Source organism: Bos taurus, chromosome 20 (assembly GCF_002263795.3).
Source record: "Bos taurus isolate L1 Dominette 01449 registration number 42190680 breed Hereford chromosome 20, ARS-UCD2.0, whole genome shotgun sequence".
In the NCBI taxonomy this organism is placed as follows: domain Eukaryota; kingdom Metazoa; phylum Chordata; class Mammalia; order Artiodactyla; family Bovidae; genus Bos; species Bos taurus.
The window spans coordinates 51,476,457-51,498,688 of NC_037347.1; the positions used below are offsets into that span (position 1 = coordinate 51,476,457).

At 34.5% G+C, this 22,232-nt stretch overlaps 1 protein-coding gene across 1 annotated transcript in view; it reads left to right on the forward strand.

Moving 5' to 3' along the window:
• Positions 1-22,232, forward strand: part of CDH12 (cadherin 12) — a 375,294-nt gene that overhangs the window by 284,330 nt on the left and 68,732 nt on the right. Inside the window, exons 4-5 of the mRNA NM_001206958.1 lie at positions 1,255-1,422; positions 21,389-21,576. Coding sequence (NP_001193887.1) covers positions 1,255-1,422; positions 21,389-21,576 — 356 coding nt within the window. The remainder of the gene's footprint in view (positions 1-1,254; positions 1,423-21,388; positions 21,577-22,232) is intronic.

Sequence of the window (22,232 nt, forward strand, 5' to 3'; positions counted from 1 at the left end):
TGCTGCACAAATGTCAGTAAATGGCTATTACCACAATCATTAAATTACATCCAAACTATTGGACATTGTGGGTGTTTCACTTTTAAAACCACATATAATTTAATGGTGGGGGGAGGGGAATAAAGCAAATGAAACCACTGACAAAGAATTAAATTCCAAAATATGCAAGCAGCTTATGCAACGCAATACCAGAAAAACATACAACCCAATAAAAAAATGGGTCAAAGAACTAAACAGACATTTCTCCAAAGAAGACATATAGGTGACTAATAAACACATGAAAATATGCTCAACATCGTTCATTAGTAGAGAATGCAAATCAATACCATAATGAGGTATCATTTCATGCTGGTCAGAATGGCCACCATCAAAAAGTCTACAAACAATAAATGCTGGAGAGGGTGTGGAAAAAAGGGAACCCTCTTACACTGCTGGTGGGAATGCAAACTGGTACAGTGGAGAACAGTGTGGAGATTCCTTAAAAAAACTAGAAACAGAACTGTCATATGGCCCAGCAATCCCACTGATGGGCATACACACCGAGGAAACCAGAATTGAGAGACACATGTACCCCAATGTTCATTGCAGCACTGTTTACAATAGCCAGGACATGGAAGCAACCTAGATGCCCATCAGCAGATGAGCGGATAAGGAAGTTGTGGTACGTATATACAATGGAATATTACTCAGCTAAAAACATGAATGTGTTTGAGTCAATTCTAACGATGTGGATGAAACTGGAGTCTATTATACAGAGTGAAGTAAGTCAGAAAGAGAAACACCAATTCAGTATATTAATGCATATATTTGGAACTTAGAAAGATCGTAATGATGATCCTATATGCAGAGCAGCAAAAGAGACACAGATGTAAACAACAGGCTTTTGGAGTATGTGGGCAAAGGTGAAGGTGGGATGATTTCAGAGAATATCATTGAAACATGTATATTACCATATGTAAAATAGATGACCAGTGCAAGTTCAAAAAATGAAGCAGGGCACGTAAGAAGGGACATGGGAGGGGGATTCAGGATGGGGGGGACACACGCACTTGTGGCTGATCCATGTCAATGTATGGCAAAAACCACTACAATATTGTAAAGTAATTAGCCTCCAATTAAACTAAATCAATTTAAAAAACACATAAATTTTGTTAGCATGTCTTTGCTAAAGAATTTATATAGAATCATTTTCTTGTGGACTATTTTGGAAAACTGAACATTTGTGATATTTGTTTTCTATTTTTTCCCCTTAAGGTGTTATTAGAACAGCTTTGCCAAACATGGACAGGGAAGTCAAAGAACAATACCAAGTTCTCATCCAAGCCAAGGATATGGGCGGACAACTGGGAGGGTTAGCCGGAACGACAATAGTCAACATCACCCTCACGGATGTCAATGACAATCCACCTCGATTCCCCAAAAGTATGTTCTTTCCTGTTAAGTCTAAATCAGTACAGCTTTTTAAAAAATGTCTTACATTTCACTGAATTTTACAGGACTTGTAATGATTTTCCAGACACTTTTGTTCTTTAGGAAGCAGAAGCTAAAAATTAAATGTCCTCAGAATTACATTTTTCCATAAGAGTCATACATAGTGTGATTTTAATATAAAATAACATAAATGAGTCAATAATTATACAACTTATGTTATCAATTCATATGAAAATGAAATATTCATAGTAGATTGGGATCTTGTATGATTTCTTACTAATTGAAAAAGTAATACAAATATGAAAATTGATGTATAATTTGACTTATGATGCACATCCCACTGTACTATTTCTTATATAACTAACATAAAATTTTCTGTCTTCAATTTATCAATTATATTATGTTAAATTGTTTCTGTATAATTCCCTAGAGATATCATATGATATAGTGATGCTATTTCATTACTTTGGTTGCATTTTATTTAAGTTTGCAGTAGGTGAAAATTGCTACAGTTTCTATGATAATAGAATAATTCACACTTATCTCTTCTCTGTAATTCTATGTTTCTTGTTGAAAATGAATACCTCTCACTTGTGTTATATCTAGTTTTCCTTTGCAGTATTACATTTAACACCAATAAGTACCTGTTTGATTTTTGGTACTTTTCTAGGATTGTAGTTCAGTATTCCTAGAACTTAGAATACAGAAAGTGAATATTTCTATCATTGTTTCTATAAGGAACGTGATAAAGTCACTATTTTGCATGAACAGTTTTATAAAACAAAGCAAAATGATTTTCCTCATCTAATTCCAAGTGAGTTTATCTACCAAAGTATATAACACTGAGGACATTTAGCTAAATGGATATTTTATTCCTTTAGCTGTATGGTTTTACATACTTTAATACTTGGTCATTTTTTTCTTAAAACTACCAACATATTTTTTGTGAAAATATGTTTAGTTAGTGATCAGAAAGTCAGTGTACTGAACAAATGTTATAAGACTGGCAATTAGAAATCACCCTACTTTAGCAAATGGGATGCATATGACAAATAGCTAGCAAATAATATGTTATGACTAAAAACAGAGCCCTAGAGCATCCCTTTCTCTTTCTCTTCTCTTAAGGGAAACAGAAAAAGTATAAATAAATATGTAAATGGAAAAAATAAAGTATTTGATTCTCTATCATATGGCATTAACAAAGAACATACTCCCACCTGAAAAATACCGATTTTTAACATTTTTACTATGTATTTGTGGTAATTTGTAATAGCTAATTGAGGAGACTAATTTGAAAGATTGGTATACTTTTACATAAAAAGTGGTATTGTGATTTAAAATCCTGTTTTGGATTTTGTGCATATAAAATAGGTTCAGTCTAGGGTACAGGAGACAACAGAAATGATCTTAGGTGGTGTCAATACTCTTATTCACAAGGATGATGGTAAAGTTTTTCACGAGTACAAAACTCAACCATTGGAAAGAAACAGCTTCTGAATATGAATGAAGGGTAGTTCACAAAAGTTTGTGCAGCTATCAGACAAATAGACTGACATACAACAAGGAAATGAAAATGTCTCAGTGGGAGAGAAACTAGAGTATAGGCAGGGAACCAAGATGGTGCACTCAGGTCCCAGGGCAACAGGAAAATCAACTCCAGGTCTTTGCTAGGGAAAATAATCTGGATAAAGCAGCAGGCCTGTTTGGAATTTATTCAAAGTTGAATCTGTAGGTCTAAGAGTAACTAGATGAGACCCAGAAAGACGGATTGGGAGGTAAGGGTATTTGAACTTTTAGAGCATTTACATGCTGTGTCAGGAACTTTATCATTTTCTTTGGAAACACTTTAAGGTCTTTATATTCCATGTTTTGCTGTTAAGAAAACTGAGGCTTAGAGAGATTAACTTGCCCAAGATCATCAAAACTGGCAAACTTTTTTTTGACTTTGCAGTTCAAATTTCTTCCAATGCAACATAATATGAAAATGAAAATCTATTGTTTTCTTTTACCTGAAACTCTAAAACCATACTTTTAAGACACATCTGCAAAAAGTCACATGACATATGTTGAATTGTCACTGTAAACAGAAATGAAAGGGTAGAATAAATATATCAAACGGATCACTGTGATCTAATTATTTTCTTTCTTCAAGTATGCAAGTGTTACATGCACATTTGAACTATAGCCTGAAAATATAATAGGGTGAGAGATATTTTTAAATCATGAGAAAGAAGAGGGTTTTTCACATTTTGCATGAATAAAATATTAATCCCCTTGAAACTTTACATGACTTGTATCAAGCTCTTTTTAATGTACTGTCATTTTGAATTACATCCTTCAGAGGAAAAACAGAATACATTTAAAAACAGAAAAACCACCTCTATAGAAGACAATGCTCTTTGTGCCTGAGTAGTCTTACATGGATCAATTAAACTGAAAATATTACATAAAATGACAAACTGAAATACTAACCTTTTGAATATAAAAGTCAAGACAGCATATATTTCATACATATTGTAACTTAAAAAGAGAATTTCCCATAACCAGCTATATTTGTTCTTATCTATTAATCATTTATGCTGGAAAAAGTTTCTCCTTCAGATAAACTTCATGGAGCTACATTTTATTGTTGCTTAAGAATGCACAAGATTATTTCTTAAAATTTACTAATCATAATTTGTTTTGACTTTGTGTGTGTACATATGCATGTGTAACAGTGTTAAGCACCCATTTCCATCCATTTCCTTCTATAAATCTGTTAGAAATGAAAATAAATTTAAATGGCATAGCCATTTGTATGATGCAACTGTAAATAGTTTACTGTTTTATTGTTGCAAAATAGATGGTTCCTGAGGCATCAAAATTTCCTACCAATTTAATTTGATGATGGTGACAATGATATTTACTAATAAGTTACCATGTGTCATGCATTATGCAAAGTGACTTGCATATGTATTCCAATTACAATGACTGTCTAGTAGTTTCTCAATTTTAGACATAAAATAGCAAGGTTGTATTATTATTAAAAGTTAAGAAACTTGTCCAAGATCACACAACCCCTTGGTAGGAGAACTGAAGACCTCATCTTATGAAGGGACTTCAAACTCTAACTTTTTATCATTTTCCCTCTTAAAAGGCAATTTACCTTTGATATCCGTGTTTTGCACCATAAGTCCCTTATATTACTCTATAAGATAATATTGAGTATTGTTCACAAAAAAAGGAGGGAATACTGTTTTAGAAATAGAAATAATGCCAGTATGTTAAAAGAGCTCTACCAGCAGTCAAATGAAGATTAAAAGTTTTCTGTATAAAATCTTTTACATATAGTCATATAACTTCCATCTACTATAATCAAGTACATCCGTAGAGGATCTCCATCCGTCAAAACAAGCTACCAGCAAAACACTGGTGGTTTCCATTACTTGAATTCTAAATGACAAAACCATCTAACAAGCTTATCTAAATTATACACTATGAGATCAAATCAATTAAGTGGTGTGGTTAATTCACATTAGGCAAAATACTTCTCTCACTTATCTCTTCTGTAATAATAATTTTGTAATGAAAAGAAAGCAACTTAGGTGAAATAAAGCCCTTCATATTTTAGATGAAAAGAGGTAATTTATAGGAAATGTAAAGAAGTTTGCTTTTTTTTTTCAGTATAAGCATGTAAGAACTGTTTGTACAGTAAACAAATTTGAATGTAGAACATAGGTCATTAGTGTTTGTTTGAAGACAATTTCTTAGTCATAAGCAATATTTTAAAGTAAGTCTGTTTTTTGGAAAATTCCCTGGCAACCCACTGGTTAGGACTCAGTGATTTCCCTGTGGTGGCCCAAGTTCAATCCCTGGTCAGGAAACTAAGATCCCATAAGTGGTTTGGTGTGGTGTGGCCAAAAAATAAACAAATAAAAATAGGTCTGTTTTCATCTAATAACTAACATATTTGTTTATATTGACTGTTTCTCATTATAGGAATTTTGATTCAATTATGTCAATAATATTAGTACATTAGTTACTTTATAAAATATATCATTGTATCCATGTTACCATTTGTTAATTTAACAAATAAAACATTTACAAATATTAAAATTCACCTCAGAGAACAATGTTATTGCCCTTCAGTTAATATAAAAACAATCTAAAATTAAAGAATTAAATGCATCAGCCAAAATTCCTACTGCACAATGAGCAATATCTGATCTTTTTTGCACAAACTATCAAAAACTACAGAATTATGCATAAATATACACATGAAAGTGAAACTGTTAGTCATTCAGCTGTGTCTGATTCTTTGCAACCCCATGGACTGTAACCCGCCAGGCTACTTTGTCCATGGAATTCTCCAGGCAAGAATACTGGCGTGGGTAGCCATTCCCTTCTCCAAGGGATCTTTCTGACCCAGGGATCAAATCTGTGTCTCTTGCATTGCAAGCAGATTCTTTACTGTCTGAGTCACCAGGAAAGCCCAAATATATACATACTTATATTCAACTATATATTTTTTCTTAAATTGTAAATGTATGATATAGAAAGGTGACAAGATCCCCGATTAATTATTGAATTATTAAGTAAATGGTGATAAAAATATTTTTACTTATTGAAAAATATTGATCTGTTTAATTAAAACATATCTCTTCATTTTATTCTATCATTAATTTTTGGCATCCAGGTTGAGATAGGCTCTTTTAATAGTTTAAAGTTTATAGTATTTTGTTTATGTTTAAGGAAGTAGTCATTATAATATGTAATTAATAAAGATTTTTATTAGAATCAGTATGAACCCAGTTACACCCAGAGGGTCACAAAGTCTTTTTCTCTTTGTTCACCATTTGGTAAACGGAAAATGGTGAGTTTTGACACTGAAATTTTCTTGGTAAAACCATGTAATAAGTTATTCTGAATAAAGAACTAAAAACCGCTACTCAGATCTAGCCTTCGAAAATGTACTTTCACATTCTCCCAGGTGCCCAAAGTTTTATTGTTACGAGGATGACTGAGATCACCCACTAAAGATACATACTCAAGATTTAAATTTATTTTAGATATATTTGCATATTTATATATTTTATATTTGATTTTAATATGCAATCTGAAATTTTAAAATATAGATTATATATTTATTTAAATAAAATCATAGGAAAAAATACTTCGTGAATTTTGAGCACCCAGGATACAGCTGAATATGTAATTATGTGCCCTGGAGGAAGGCATAGCAACCCACTCCAGTATTCTGGCCTGGAGAATCCCATGGATAGAGGAGCCTGGTGGGCTACAGTCCATGGGGTCTCAGAGTCAGATAGGACTGAAGCAGCTTAATATGTACATGCTGAGAATCACTTCAGTTCTTTTCACAGTCTCCTTCGGGGCCTGTTAGGGAATGAAATATGTACAAATCTTACTTCTTAGTTTATCTGGAGACTCTGGCCAAGGGCCTGCTTCCTATCTGCTGGTCAAGCACAAATAAACTGTTAAAAACCCCAGCATGATTCTAAAGATGCCTCTGAGGCAAAGGTGGGATTTCTGTTCTTATCGCTGTCTCCAATATGTTATTTTAGGTGAAAGAATTAAAAAGAGATGGTAGCAATTACTCTGAATGAAATACCAGAAGAAACACGACTAAAATAATTGGTCTTATGTAAGTTCCACTACTATTTAAGTGAGAAAGCCTACTTCAACTTCACTCAAATATTTGAGATCGGAAGAGTGGCATAGATCAGTTGTATGCAAATTTAACAGTGTAGATCAAATGCAAGTTAAGACTTTCCTTAATTGGAACTGGGTGTTGGTTTTAAGTGGTAAGAAAAAAATAATATGTGAAGGAGTTAATGATATAAACTCATGTTTATGTATGTTTCTCAAATTTAATATTAGTGCCAATTTAGCATCAACTTTAATACACAGTTTAATTCCCATAGTTAAAATTTTATTTAAGAAATTTCAAACATATAGGATTTTTCTAGCATTCTCTGACAGTTTATTCTAATCTGTGGCTTTTATGTTGTGTGTGTGTGTGTGTGTGTGCTCAGCTGCTCAATACCTCCCAAAGACATGACTAAGACAAAAAAATTATATAAGTTGATCTTTAATATTATATGTATCTATGATATTTGACAATTAGATATCCTCTTCATTTTGGGAGGAAATGTTTAAAAAGCATTGTGTGCATGCATGCTAAGCTGCTTCAGTCATGTTCAACTCTTTGTGACCCCATGGACCATAGCCCAACAGACTCCTCTGTCTATGGTAGTCTCAAGGCAAGAATACTGGAGTGTGGTTGTCGTGCCCTCCTGCAGGGATCTTCCCAACTCAGGGATTACACCGGGGTCTCTTACATCGCCTGCATTGGCAGGATGATTCTTTACCACTAGCGCCAATTGGGAAGCCCTAAAAAAGCATTAAAAATTATAAATTTTAGGGATTAAAAAAGTACACAAAGAGTTTATACTCAATAATTTTTCAGTTCTCACATAGAATGTAGGCATGGGTCATTATAGTTGATGATTCTATTTCTATTCTTGAAAAATAAGCCAAGACACATTATAAAACCAGCTTTTAACTAAGTGGAATAAATGCTTTCAGTTTAATTCCCAAATGGGTCTTTGTCTATTTCAATAAAAACAAATAAGAAATAACTATCTCCTGAAGATAAGACATACAATTGATAATCTGGAACTTACTCACCAGTGGCCTCCCAGTGGTTCTCAAATCACGTTTGCCTTAGGAATCCTTTGGGATCCTATGTTGTAGGGATAAAAGCAGTGCTTCAGTTGACAGAGCTTAGACCCAGAAATCTGAATTGTAAATAAGCATTCCAATAGACTCTGGTATAGGTAGTCTGCAGGGCACAATTTGAAATCCACCAGTTTACTGTGATGAAGGGGCAAGTGTTGATTCTCTGAGATGGCTTTTTCATTATTCATTAACTAGAGGTAATAAGTTAATTATTTTGCATCTCATGAGAATTTTTTAATTTGCACAAAATTCTATTCCTATAAAATTCCACCTATATGGGTGGAGACTGCATACTAAACTACAGTCATTTTAAATTAAGTATTTTGAAAATTTTTTTTTTTTAACAATTAAGCACTCATATACATTTTTATATCTTGCTTAGACATCTTCCAAAGAGTTTATGCATGTCAGATACTGATGCTTTAAGGCTGAATTCAAATTTTATCAAAGTGAATACAATCTGAATGCAAGCTCAGTGAAAAACTTTGCACTCCCAATTCTCTAGTGAGACAGGTCTACTGAATTTCAGTAGTCTGTATAAGCAGATGTAACTAAATGAAAAACAACAAAACTTTAAAACCACCTCTCTCCTTTCTTATTATTGCCCCTGTGAATATCATATTGTGCTTTGTGGATGAGTATATGAATCTTTTTAAAATAGTGCTGACACTTTTTTATGATCTACTTGGTCCTGTTCCCAATGTTGCAAGGTATAGAAGATTGGAACCTGGTTGCTCCATTGCCCTATTAGCAGATTCTCAGAGAAGCTGAGCATATGAGATGGATAGCAAGTGATGTCACTGAGATGGCAATTATAACAATAATATTAATACTATCAAAGTTTTACTCAGAGTAAAGAATATATGCTCTGATTGTTAATGTCATTTCCCCAGTTGTCTTAAAATGCTTTAAGTTTATTTTATTATTACTGTAGCCTTTGAAAATTGCATTGTCAAAAATTCCTGCCACTTTTATATAATCAAATATGTGTATGTATGATACTTGTTCTTGGTTCTTAAGAGATGTGAATTGAATACTACTCTCTTTATTCTTCTCACCCTACAGTGCACTCTATAAGACAAATATCTATATGTGTAAATAAATAACAACCACTATAAAATTCCAAAATTGTAATATGATAAGAATAATTATTCGTATAAGGAGGATACAACTATTTGATCAAGCTAGAATTGTTACAAAATATTTATGAAGGATATAGAATTTAAGAAGAAATGTGTGTATAGTTAAAAATTTAACAGACTGAAAGAGAGAAGGTTGGTTGCAGAGTGCCATGAGCCTGAAACAGACACATATATTTATGTATATATGTGTGTGCTTTTGATTAGAGTGGCAATGTCATAAATCAATAAGTTAGAACAATAATTTGGAAAACACTGAAGCAGAGAGAAGATGTGGCACAGACCTAGGGGAGCTGTTTGGAATAGACAGATGCAGAACTGAGAGATCGGAAGTAGCAGGACAGGAAGGGCTTTGTGATCTGCTGGATTCGGAGATAAGTAAAATAAAGAGCTGGCAAAGAAATTATTTAAACTAAGGGATAGTTTTTCTGTTGATATGCTGAAATTAGTGAAAATCAAGAAAAAATAGATGAAAATACAGAATGTTTCAAAGAAAAATCAAAGTCAAAAAAAAAAAAAAGCTTTCTGACATAAAGATAGAAGTGATAAAGGAAACTTGAGGCATGGATGAATTTAATCAGAATAAAGAGGATATAAATCTTTAATTTTGAGTATAAGTTCAGGAAGGGGGATGACGAAAGTATAAGGAGAACTTTAGAAATTATTACCTCAAACATTTAAACATATTTCTGACAATGGTGTACATTTTTAATCACAGTTATGAAAGCATCCTAAATTTCCATTTACTTCACAATTTAAATATATTTCATATTTGCCTTACTATTAGTCTAAGCATAAATAGGCAAAGACATTGGACTTCTACAATATTTATGAGTTAAACATGTATAAACAATACTAAAAATCATAAAAACAAAATATTTTGTACATAAGAAACATTTTATTACCAAATATTGGACACAATAAATTGTGTCCTTTAGTGAATAATGTTTCATGGATTGCTAGTTTTATTGAGGAATAAATGGCTATCTCATTTTTGTACTATATATAGGAGATAAAAAATTAATCTCTTCCCTCAAGCATCTCTGTGTATAATAGGAAGATTAAATTAATGGACAATTATACTACTTGAAGTAAAGTAAATGATGGACTTACGCATAAAGTGATATACAAATGTGTAAGATGGGCACCCAAATCATTAGAGAGTATATCTGAGAGGATGTTGAAGGAAAGATTCTCAATGCTATCTCTGAAATATCTAATAAGAGTTAATCAGTGGAACAGCAAATGTGTACCAAAATATGCTAAAACACTGGAAAAACATAATGCATAATTTAAAGAGCTGTGAAAAAAATGGAAATGCAAAGACACAAGAACAAGTTTCATCAAAAATGACTTGACACTGTCCTTGAAAGAATGAAAAATAGAATTTATGCAAAGGGCAATGAGGAGTAGTAGGCAAGTGAAACATTTTAGGTATAAGTAACAAAATAGGGAAGAGATATGGACTAGTCAACTAATAAAATATAGACAATTACAGAAAATTTAAACTACTGCATGTGCACGTAATGCATTAATATGTGATGAATATTCAGAAATAAAATTTGTAGATCAATGAACTTGTTGCTGTTGAAAAAATTAGTTTTGCTTAAAAGAAACTAAAATATCATGTGGGAAGTGACTATTAACAAATATCACTATTCTAGACTAAGCATCAGAATATTTCAAAAAATCTTTGAAAAGTCAAACTTTTGGCTAAATAAGTATTCCCAGGTGAATTTGAATTTCAAACGTTTTTCAAGACCCTAATTTGTAAGATGCTGAATATATTTATAATTTATAGTAAAATCTTTGATGTGGCCTATTTTTGTGAAATTATTGGAAAATATCAATGAGAATTATTCACCTATTGTGTTTTGTTAGGTAAATCAGAAATTAAATAGACAAGGATGAAAGATAGTTTTACACATTTAATGGAGGTTTTAAGGGAATAGTAAATGTACTCCAGAAAATGAATGTACAGTGGAAGGTTATTGATGCACTTGAAATGGTGTGTGCTCCTGCCAAGCTCTCCATCATGCTTACTATTATGTAGTGGGAGGAGTGGTTATATAAATCACATATATTAATACATATATATATATATATATATTTTAAAATCAGGAACAGTTGTTTTTCTGACAATCATTGTTGTTACTTTTTAGTTGCTAAGTTTTATCTGACTTTTTTGCAACCCCATGGACTATAGCCTGCCAGGCTCCTCTGTCCATCGAATTTCCCTGGCAAGATTACTGGAGTGGGTTGCAATTTCCTTCTGCAGGAGATCTTCTCAACTCAGGGATCGAACCCACATCTCCTACGTTGGCAGACAGATTCTTTACCACTGACCCACCAGGGAAGCCCCCAGCTACCAGGAAATCTCCTGACAATTATTAAGTAATAAATGGGGTTTTTGTTTCATAATTCATTTGGAATTTTTTTGTTGAAATTTTCACTATAAAGTCTTGAAAAAGAATAATATTATAAAAAGCAATTTGTTTTGCTCGGAAATGTAGCCACATGTTTACTGAATCTACAAATCAGTTGCTGCTAAGTCGCTTCAGTCATGTCCGACTCTGTCCGACCCCAGAGATGACAGCCCACCAGGCTCCCCCGTCCCTGGGATTCTCCAGGCAAGAACACTGGAGTGGGTTGCCATTTCCTTCTCCAATGCATAAAAGTGAAAAGTGAAAGTGAAGTTGCTCAGTCCTGTCCGACTCCTAGCGACCCCATGGACTGCAGCCTACCAGGCTCCTCCGCCCATGGGATTTTCCAGGAAGGAGTACTGGAGTGGGGTGCCATTGCCTTCTCCATACAAATCAGTAGAACTATGGTATTAAATATAAAAAAATTGTACTTGAAATGTTGGAGCTATGTAAAAAGAAAGAGAGAATTGGAAGGATAGAAAGAGATGTGATAAATATCCTTCCTTTCTTGGGTGCAGAAGACATTTTATCTTTAGAGTCACATCCCTTTCCTGGAAACCTCTTACATCCCTTAATGCTCTCTTCTCTACATCTTCATTGATATTTATTTTATAAACACTGAAAAGAGAAACGTTGCCCAAGTCTATCCAACAGAATCAATCCACCCTTAATTGGAGTCTGCATTCATCAATACAGCTGAAATTAAGAAGAACTTGAATTATTTGTATTTGTAAAGGGGTTATTTGATAACTCAACAATTGCCTCCACTTGACTGACACTAAGGCAGAAAAAACAAGTAAAGTGAAATAGTCAGACCAAATAAGGGGCTGTAGTTTAGAGCAGAGATAACACTTGATTGGTTCAACTTACTGACTGTAAGTAGCTACATGTTTGTACCTCAATTTCTTCATCTGTATGGTGGAGCTAGCTCTACCACATCCTCACAGTCACTTATGCACATCTCCTCTCAAATCTGTATTCAGTGATGTTGTGTTGAAGTAAGCCAGGATGGGAGTTTTACTGGTAAATGATAAGACAGAGGGAAACCCTGTAAAGATGTCCACTTCTAAACTGAAGCCCCATCTGCCCTGGTCCAGTTTGGCTTGGAGGTGGAGTGGCAGACGAGATAAGTCTTCATTTTGCTTAAGGATGAGAACATTAATAAATATGATATACTAGAAATGTCTGATTTCCAAATTCAGATTTTGGTAATTAAAGTCAACATAGGACTGCCTATTTAAAGATGAGCAGAAAAGGCAAATGAAGAAACTCTATAGGAACAGTGGGAGACAAAGGAAAAGGGTTTTATTGCATCTTACACATTGTACTTTTTTAGACTATTGGTAATATGATGTGTCATAGTCTGAAAGTTCAGGAAGCTGATCTATCCTCCATATGATATTATCTTTTCTGTAAAATATGAGAAAACATCATATGCGATATGATGTTTGCTTTCATTTCCTTTTTATTTTCTATAGATAAAGAAAGATCATTTTGTGTGCATAGGACTTCTCTTGTGGTTCAGATGGTAAAGAATCTGCCTGCAAGGGAGGAGACCTGGGTTTGATCCCTGCATTGCGAAGATCCCTGGAAAAGGGAATGGCAAACCACTCCAGGATGTGTGTGTGTGTTAGTCGTTCAGTCATGTCCAGTATTCTTGCCTGCAGAATTCCATGGACAGAGGCGACTGTGGCTACAGTGCATTGGGTCACAAAGAGTCAAACATGATGGAGCTACTAACACACACAGACACACTCAAGTAATTAAAACACTAAAATGTTTATAAAGCAACATTTCACTTCTCTGTAATTAGGTGGGAAATCATATATACAGATCACTAATGTTTGACTTCAGTCACTGAATCAACAGTTTTATAATAATACACATTTATTTTCTAAATTTTATTTTTTAAAAACTTTAAATTTTTTTTTACTTTTTTTTTTTTTTTTTTTAAAAAGTATACAATTCAGTGCTTTTTATTATACATACACAGTTGTGTAACCATCACTGTGATCTAATTATAGACTATTTTTATCATCCTCAACGAAACTGCATGCCCATTAGAATAGGTCCCCCATCCCTCTCCTTTGCCTCCCCAACTCCCAGGCATGATTTTATCTACTTTATTTTATAGATTTGCCTATCTGTATACTCCATATAATGAATTCATACAATAGTTAATCCTTTATATCATATGTTTTACTTAAAATAACATGTTTAAAAGTTAATCCATTTTGTAGCAAGTATCAATAATTTAAAAATTGACACATAGTTGATATACCATATCATGTTAGTTTCAGGTGTACAACATAGTGATTGGACATTTAAGTTCATCACTAAAAGATCAGTACGGTAGATCTAATGACCATCTATGCCCATAGAAAGCTATTACAATACCATTGATGACATTCATTACTTTGTACCATGTAACACTGTGATTATTTATTTCATAACTGCAAGTATATACACCTCTTAGTTCCCTTTACCTATTTTGCCCATCTCCTACACTTCCCTCCCCTCTGGAAATCACCCATTGTTTGTTCTCTGTGTCTGTGTGCGTATGTGTGCATGCTCAGTCTCTCAGTCACGTCTGACTCTTTGCAATCCTATGGACTGTAGCCCTCCAGGCTCCTCTGTCCATGGGCTTCTCCAGGCAAGAATACTGGAGTGGGTTGCCATTCCCTCCTCCAGAGGATCTTCCCGACCCAGGGATTGAACCCACGTCTCTTGTCTCCTGTATTGGCAGGTGGATTCTTTACCGCTGTGCTGCCTGGGAGGCCCCATTCTCCTTATCTCTGAGTCTGTTTTTGTTTTGTCAGTTTTTAAAAATATTAAAAAAAAATCCTTATGATGTTGTGTTGGTTTCTGCCATACAACAATGCAGGTCAAGTTTTGTTTCTCAAATATCAAATGTAAGTGAGATCATATGATATTTGTCCTTTTCTGTATTTTCGTATTTTACTTAGCGTAATGCCTTCTAAATCCATCCACATTGCAAAATATTAAAAAAAAATCCTTATGATGTTGTGTTGGTTTCTGCCATACAACAATGCAGGTCAAGTTTTGTTTCTCAAATATCAAATGTAAGTGAGATCATATGATATTTGTCCTTTTCTGTATTTTCGTATTTTACTTAGCGTAATGCCTTCTAAATCCATCCACATTGCAACAAATGGCAAGATTTCATTCTTTTTTATGACTGATTTTGTACTATAGCTTGAAATTAGGGAGCACGCTACTTCTAGCTTTACTCTTTTTTCTCAAGATTTCTTTGGCTATTAATGGTTTTTGGGGTTTCATACAAATTTTAAGATTTTTTTTTCCAGTTCTGTGAAACATGTTATTTGTATTTTTTTAGGATTGCATTAAATCTTTAGATTGTAGTTTTATCAATGTCTTTTATTTTTCAGAGTAGAGGTTTTCACCTCCTTGGTTATATTTATTTATAGGTATTTTATTCTTTATGGAACTGAACAGGGAATTGTTTCCTTAATTTTTCTTCCATATTTCATTACTAGTGTATTGAAATGCAACATATTTCTGCAAATTAATTTGGGATCCTACATCTTCACTGAATTCATTTATTAGTTCTAATAGTTAAACATAGCATTCATATTGATAAATATGTAAGTATATATTAGTATTGACACTGTGAATAATTTCTTGTCACCTGTTTTATATCTTACTCTGTGTTGGACAGGTAGAGCCATTAAGATGTTTCATATGCGTCAAATGTAGGATGCCCAGAAAATGATGGCAGTGTAATTACATAGTACATCAAAAGCCATCCAAGTTTGGCACAGTTGAAGATTTACTTCAGCTTTGAATTAATCTGAATGACCCTAGCTTTATTGCTGTTGAGTTTCTAGAAGCGATAAAATGTCAAGTCATTGAAAATAAAACGACAGAGTGTAAGCAATCTGACAAGACTAAGGCACAGTTTTTTTGACTTGTTCCGTATTCTGCAGGCTTTATTACCAACTGTGATGTTCTGCTGAGAAATGCTTGTCTTAATGAATGCATCTTCCACCTTACTAATATGTATACCTCTTATGTAAACAACAGAAAATTCAGTGCTCTGTATGTGTTTGTTTTATGTACACTAAAACCTCAGTGTACAAAAATGATATAAATGGGAAACCACTGTTTTACTTCTATTATATATTAATTTGGGTAGGGCATGTTAATGGAATGTTATTGAGTAGATCTTTTGTGGACAGGGATAGTATTTCATTTTAATCACAGATTTTCCAATGCCATTAGATAATTATAAGTTTTGCAGGCTTACTGTATGCTGACAGTTTTTTTTTTTAAAGCTGCTACTTAACATATATTGATAGCATAATACAAATAATAGCTATCTTCACATTTATTGTTATTAGCTTCATAAAATGTTCTTTTATAAAACATAGAACTCGTATCTCAGCATATTGTCTTGAAAAGGAGAACTTTTTCATCTATGCTCTGTATTATCTGATGTCCTTTAGATAACCTTCCTGAGTTTCAACTTTTTTTCTAACATTGAATGGTCTCAATTCTGGCTAAATATTTTGCCTTCACGAATCATAATCCCTAAGTGATGATTCCAGACTAGATTATTTTCCTTGATTTTTTGATTCTATTATTTTTATTTTTAAATATTCAAATGAGAAGCAAACCTAAACGCCTAACATGTAACTTTTTGCTTCCCTTAAATAGATAGGATAGAGTAAGAAATATTCCAAGATTATAAGTTAGACACATATTTTCCTAAAGATTTCATTCAATACTCCCTTTGCTCCAATGATGCATCACTATCACCGCCACGTACAGCTGTTCATGTTTTTAATTTGAAATCCACTACACTTGGCAACCCACTCCAGTATTCTTGACTGGAGAATCCCATGGATGGAGGAGTTTGGTGGGCTACAGTCCACGGGTCGCAAAGAGTCGGACACGACTGAGCGACTTCACTTTCACTTACACTTGACTACCACCTGCCAATGCAGGAGACACAGGAGACGCGGGTTCCATCTTTGGGTTAGGAAAATACCCCAGAAAAGGAAATGGCAACCCACTCCAGTATTCTTGCCTGGGAAATCCCCCGGACAGAGGAGCCTGGTGGGCTACAGTCCCTGGGGTTGCAAACAGAGAGACAAGAAGGATTGACTGAGCACACAAAGTCTTGTTTCTTAACTAAACACCCTGTTAAAGCAGCATTTATTTTTCAACCTATACCTCCAACACTCTCTTTGGAAAACCTCAAGAACTTTCTAACACTTATTGATGTACCATGAGAGTAGACCATGACAGATAACACCATAGATTCAAGGTTTTTGGTATTTCTTCTATTCAATATCACAAGCGCACAGTGAGATGCAAAGAATGCAGACACGTTTCTGATAAACCATAGGCATTAAGAAAAAAAGAATAAAAGGAATAATATCTCACATGTGCTTTGCCTTTTCATTTTTATTTGGAGTTTGTGGCTGAGAAGTTTAGTACAACTTTAATAACTGTGTCACATGCTTTCTTGCTGCGTTAAACAGGAATTCAGGCATCTGTATGTTTGCTTACATCTCAGGAGAGCTTCAATAGGGTCAGAGTTTAGTATGGTTATTGTGAGACACTTATGCTCCAAAGAAACTAGGTTGAAAAAATTGCATCATGTTCTGATTATATAATCATGGCTATTTGAACTCATACAAATTTCCCTTGATATCTGTCTTTACCTTTTCTGTGGGTGAACATTATATAAAATGTTACCTATGATTTTATTCTTTTTCTTTGTTCTCGTTACCTCAAATTCAAACACTACTTTAAGACCACAAACATTGAGCAACTCTAAAGGCTAGCCTCTCTATTAAGAGTTTAAGGAATGAAACCTAATGAATCATAATTATAGTCTGTGAAAAATTGCTGGTTTGATAGACAAATATGAGTTTTTCAACCCAAATTATATTATAATGTCTACCTCAGTTCAGTTCAGTTCAGTCACTCAGTCGTGTCCAACTCTTTGCGACGCCATGAATCGCAGCAAGCCAGGCCTCCCTGTCCATCACCAACTCCCGGAGTTCACTGAGACTCACATACATCGAGTTAGTGATGCCATCCAGCCATCTCATCCTCTGTCGTCCCCTTCTGCTCCTGCCCCCAATCCCTCCCAGCATCAGAGCCTTTTCCAATGAGTCAATTCTTCACATGAGGTGGCCAAAGTACTGGAATTTCAGCTTTAGCATCATTCCTTCCAAAGAAATCCCAGGGCAGATCTCCTTCAGAAGGAACTGGTTGGATCTCCTTGCAGTCCAAGGGACCCTCAAGAGTCTTCTCCAACACCACAGTTCAAAAGCATCAATTCTTTGGTGCTCAGCCTTCTTCACAGTCCAACTCTCACATCCATACATGACCACAGGAAAAACCATAGCCTTGATTAGACGGACCTTTGTTGGCAAAGTAATGTCTCTGCTTTTGAATATGCTATCTAGGTTGGTCATAATGCTCCATTATTGCCACTTGAAGTGTTCTTATTTGGTCTATGTCTATTTATTTATTTATATAAACTTTTCTCTTTTAGAGAGGTTTCTCATATCTCTTTTGAAGGCCGCTCTATTTTTAGTGCGTGCATGCTCATGTGTGTGCTAAGTGGTTTCACTCATGTCTGATTCTTTGAGACCCCATGGACTGTAGCCCCCAGCCTCCTCTGTCCATGGGATTCTCCAGGCAAGAACACTGGAGTGGGTTGCCATTTCCTTCTCCAGGGGATCTTCCCAGCCCAGGGATTGAACCCACGTCTCTTATGTCTCCTTCTTTGTCAGGCAGGTTCTTTATCACTAGCACCACCTGGAAAGCCTGTGTGCTCAGTCGTGTTCAATTCTTTGTGACCCCATGGCCTATAGCCCACCAAGCTTCTCTGTCTAGAAGATTTCTCAGGCAAGAATGCTTTTTCATTTTCTCCTCCAGGGGATCTTCCCGACCCAAGGATAGAACCCATGTCTCCTGTGCCTCCTGCATTGGCAGGCAGATTCTTTACAACTAAGCCACTTTTGACGCTTTTGAATTGTGGTGCTGGAGAAGACTCTTGAAAGTCCCCTGAGCTGCAAGGAGATCAAACCAGTCAATCTTAAAGGAAATCAACCCTGAATGTTCATTGGAAGGACTTCAGCTGATACTCCAATACTTTGGCCCCCTGATACAAAGAGATGACTCACTGGAGAAGGCCCTCATGCTGGGAAAGATTGAAGGCCAAAGGAGAGGGGGCTGGCAGAGGATGAGATGGTTGGATTAAGTCACTGACTCAATGGACATAAATTTGAGCAAACTCAGTGAGATAGTGAAGGACAAGGAAGCCTGGTATGCTGCAGTCCATGGAGTCACAAAGAATCAGCTACAACTTAGCAACTAAATAATTACAACAACATACAGTCAGTTAACTATTAAATTAACTGATTAAACAAGAATTTTATACCACTGTATATTTTCTATTACATGCAAATGAAAGATTTAGGTGAATATTTAACTCTCTTGAGACTAAATATATGTCCCATTGAGGCAATGTCCATTAAATGGATATAAATAAGGCTAATATCGGAGAAGGCAATGGCACCCCACTCCAGTACTCTTGCCTGGAAAATCCCATGGATGGAGGAGCCTGGTAGACTGCAGTCCATGAAGTCTCTAAGAGTCGGACACGACTGAGCAACTTCATTTTCACTTTTCACTTTCATGCATTGGAGAAGGAAATGGCAACCCACTCCAGTGTTCTTGCCTGGAGAATCCCAGGGACGGGGAGCCTGGTAGGAGGCCGTCTATGGGGTCGCACAGAGTTGGACATGACTGAAGTGACTTAGCAGCAAGGCTAATATAAATAAGGGCAAATGGTATAAATCTTTTTGGGGGAGTGGTAGAAAGGGAGATGGCAAAATTTAAGAGCTACTAGGGCTAATTCATTTATAAAATTTTGAAGCTGATTGTGAAAGAACAATAAAACCCATACAAACAGTTGGGAGTAAAGAATAAATTATTTGGCAGAATCTCCCTAATGTGATTTATTATTTTTTCTTATATCTCTTAAAGGAAATGATTGTAATAATGTAATATAGCATGTTGAATGAACCTCACTATCCAAAAACATATTTACTTCCTAATTTAATTGCTATAAATGTAACTAGAAGTGCAAATCAAATTAATTTTCCTGGTTGCTTTACTTATAGGAAATTACAATACCAAAATCAACTAATAGAAGTTTTAATCAAAGTCATTATATACTGAAACTTTGTATTTTTGTGTTTAGTTTTGATTTTCCTCCTGTTTTCTTTCTTTCCTTATTTTGACTTAAACAGACTACTGTTTAATCAATTCATATTTTTATTGGTGAAATATCAATAAAATCCCAGGGATGGGGGAGCCTGGTGGGCTGCCGTCTATGGGGTCGCACAGAGTCGGATACGACTGAAGCGACAGCATAGCAAGCATAGCATCAATACAATAGCCTACATCTTTTTCTTCATCTCATGCGTTATAAAATTTTTCAAATTCTTGTAAACAACGTATGTTTTAATTTTGTGGGATATTAAATTTTTTGATTCTGTTGTAATTTTTGTAGAGCTTTTTCTTTAGGCTTGACTCAGTATCAAATTTATAGTAATGTTGGTGCTCCCCCTGGTGGCACAAAGCAAGCATTTTACTTTTTTCTTTAAAGATAAAATATTGACAGAGAGAAAATTATGTCCTGATTTTAAAAGTGTGTAAAAATACCTAGAAGGAAATGCAGGAAAAATTGATTAAGTAAAAGTTTAATATTAGACTATAGCACAATATACTTAAATCCATTATAGATTAAATATATGTACATATATTTAATACATATATACTCACATACTTATTTCAAGGTCATTTTTAGTTTAGTGAGTATACTCATTGAGTAAATATTTCATTTTATTATATTTATATTATATATTTTATAAATATAGGATACATAAATATTAGGATAATATAAATATTAAGATAAATATTTTATTTTTTAATAAACATCAGGATACAAAACCTTGTTTTTCTAAGTATCTAAATATTTTTCTTCTATTTTCTGTGTGCTCATCTATCTATTCATCTATCATCTCTCTATACATCTTTTTAATCTATGTCTTATATCCTGGATTCTTTTACATTGGGCTTCCCTGGTGGCTCAGAGGTTAAAGCGTCTGCCTGGAATGCAGTAGACCTGGGTTTGATTCCTGGGTCAGGAAGATCCCCTGGAGAAGGAAATGGCAACCCACTCCAGTCCTCTTGCCTGGAGAATCCCATGGAGGCATGTTTCTAATCTATGTCTTATGTCCTGGATTCTTTCACATTAGTACCAATTTATTTCATGGATATCTTCACCTTCACATTTGATACTAGGTGCAAGTATTAGATGGTGTTAGTATGTAAAATACTTCTTCATAGTAATTTCAACACTTTCTGTTTTTAATGATTGAAATTCTACAACAAAATCCTTTGAAATGAAAAGTGAAAATACTACTCCTAATTATAACCTTTAACTGGAGAACAAACTGCCTTTTGGTTTTGCACTATTATGTCTTACAGTTGGTTTATTTTCTGTAGACTGTATTTTCAAGCCAAGTAATCTTATATATTTGACTAACTTCACTATAAACAAAAAATATAAATATATCTCATCAGGCATTTTCCATCTGAAAGTTCCCGAATCTTCTCCTGTTGGCTCAGCTATTGGAAGAATAAGAGCAGTGGATCCTGATTTTGGACAAAATGCAGAAATTGAATACAATATTGTTCCAGGAGATGGGGGAAATTTGTTTGACATCGTCACAGATGAGGACACGCAAGAAGGAGTTATCAAATTGAAAAAGGTACGTGGACATGTTTTTGAATAGTAGATTACCCAATAAAAATTAAACAACACAAAGGAAATGAGAGACATCTTAATTTCCTTTCAATTAGGAATATTTTAAATTAAAAAAATATCTGGGTAACTAGGAAAGATTCATTCCCAACTTTTATTTTGTGATTCAACAGATATATATTTTATGTTGGACTTCCCAAGTGGTGCTAGGGGTAAAGAATGTGCCTGCCAATGCACCAGATATAAGAGATGCTGGTTCGATCCCTGGAAGATCCCCTGGAGGAGGGCATGGAAACCCACTCCAGTATTCTTGCCTGGAGAACATGATGGACAGAGGAGGGCAACAATAGGGTCGCAAAGAGTCAGACACTACTGAAGGAACTTAGCACTCACACACACATGCATATTTTATGTTGAAACAACTAGGCCTATTAATTCGCTTAAGTCATTAAAAAATTCTTACCAGAGTTTAATTTTGTTTTAATTTGTTATTGTTATCAGCTTAGATGAAAAGGTTAATTTAAAAATAAGATAATAGAAGTAAACACTAAGTATACCAGGTTTGGCCTCGCCCTATTTACTACTTTTAAGAGAATATCAATATCTAACATACACTTGTTCATAAGCCTAGACCTCAGGGTGGATGAATTCTGACATGGGCAA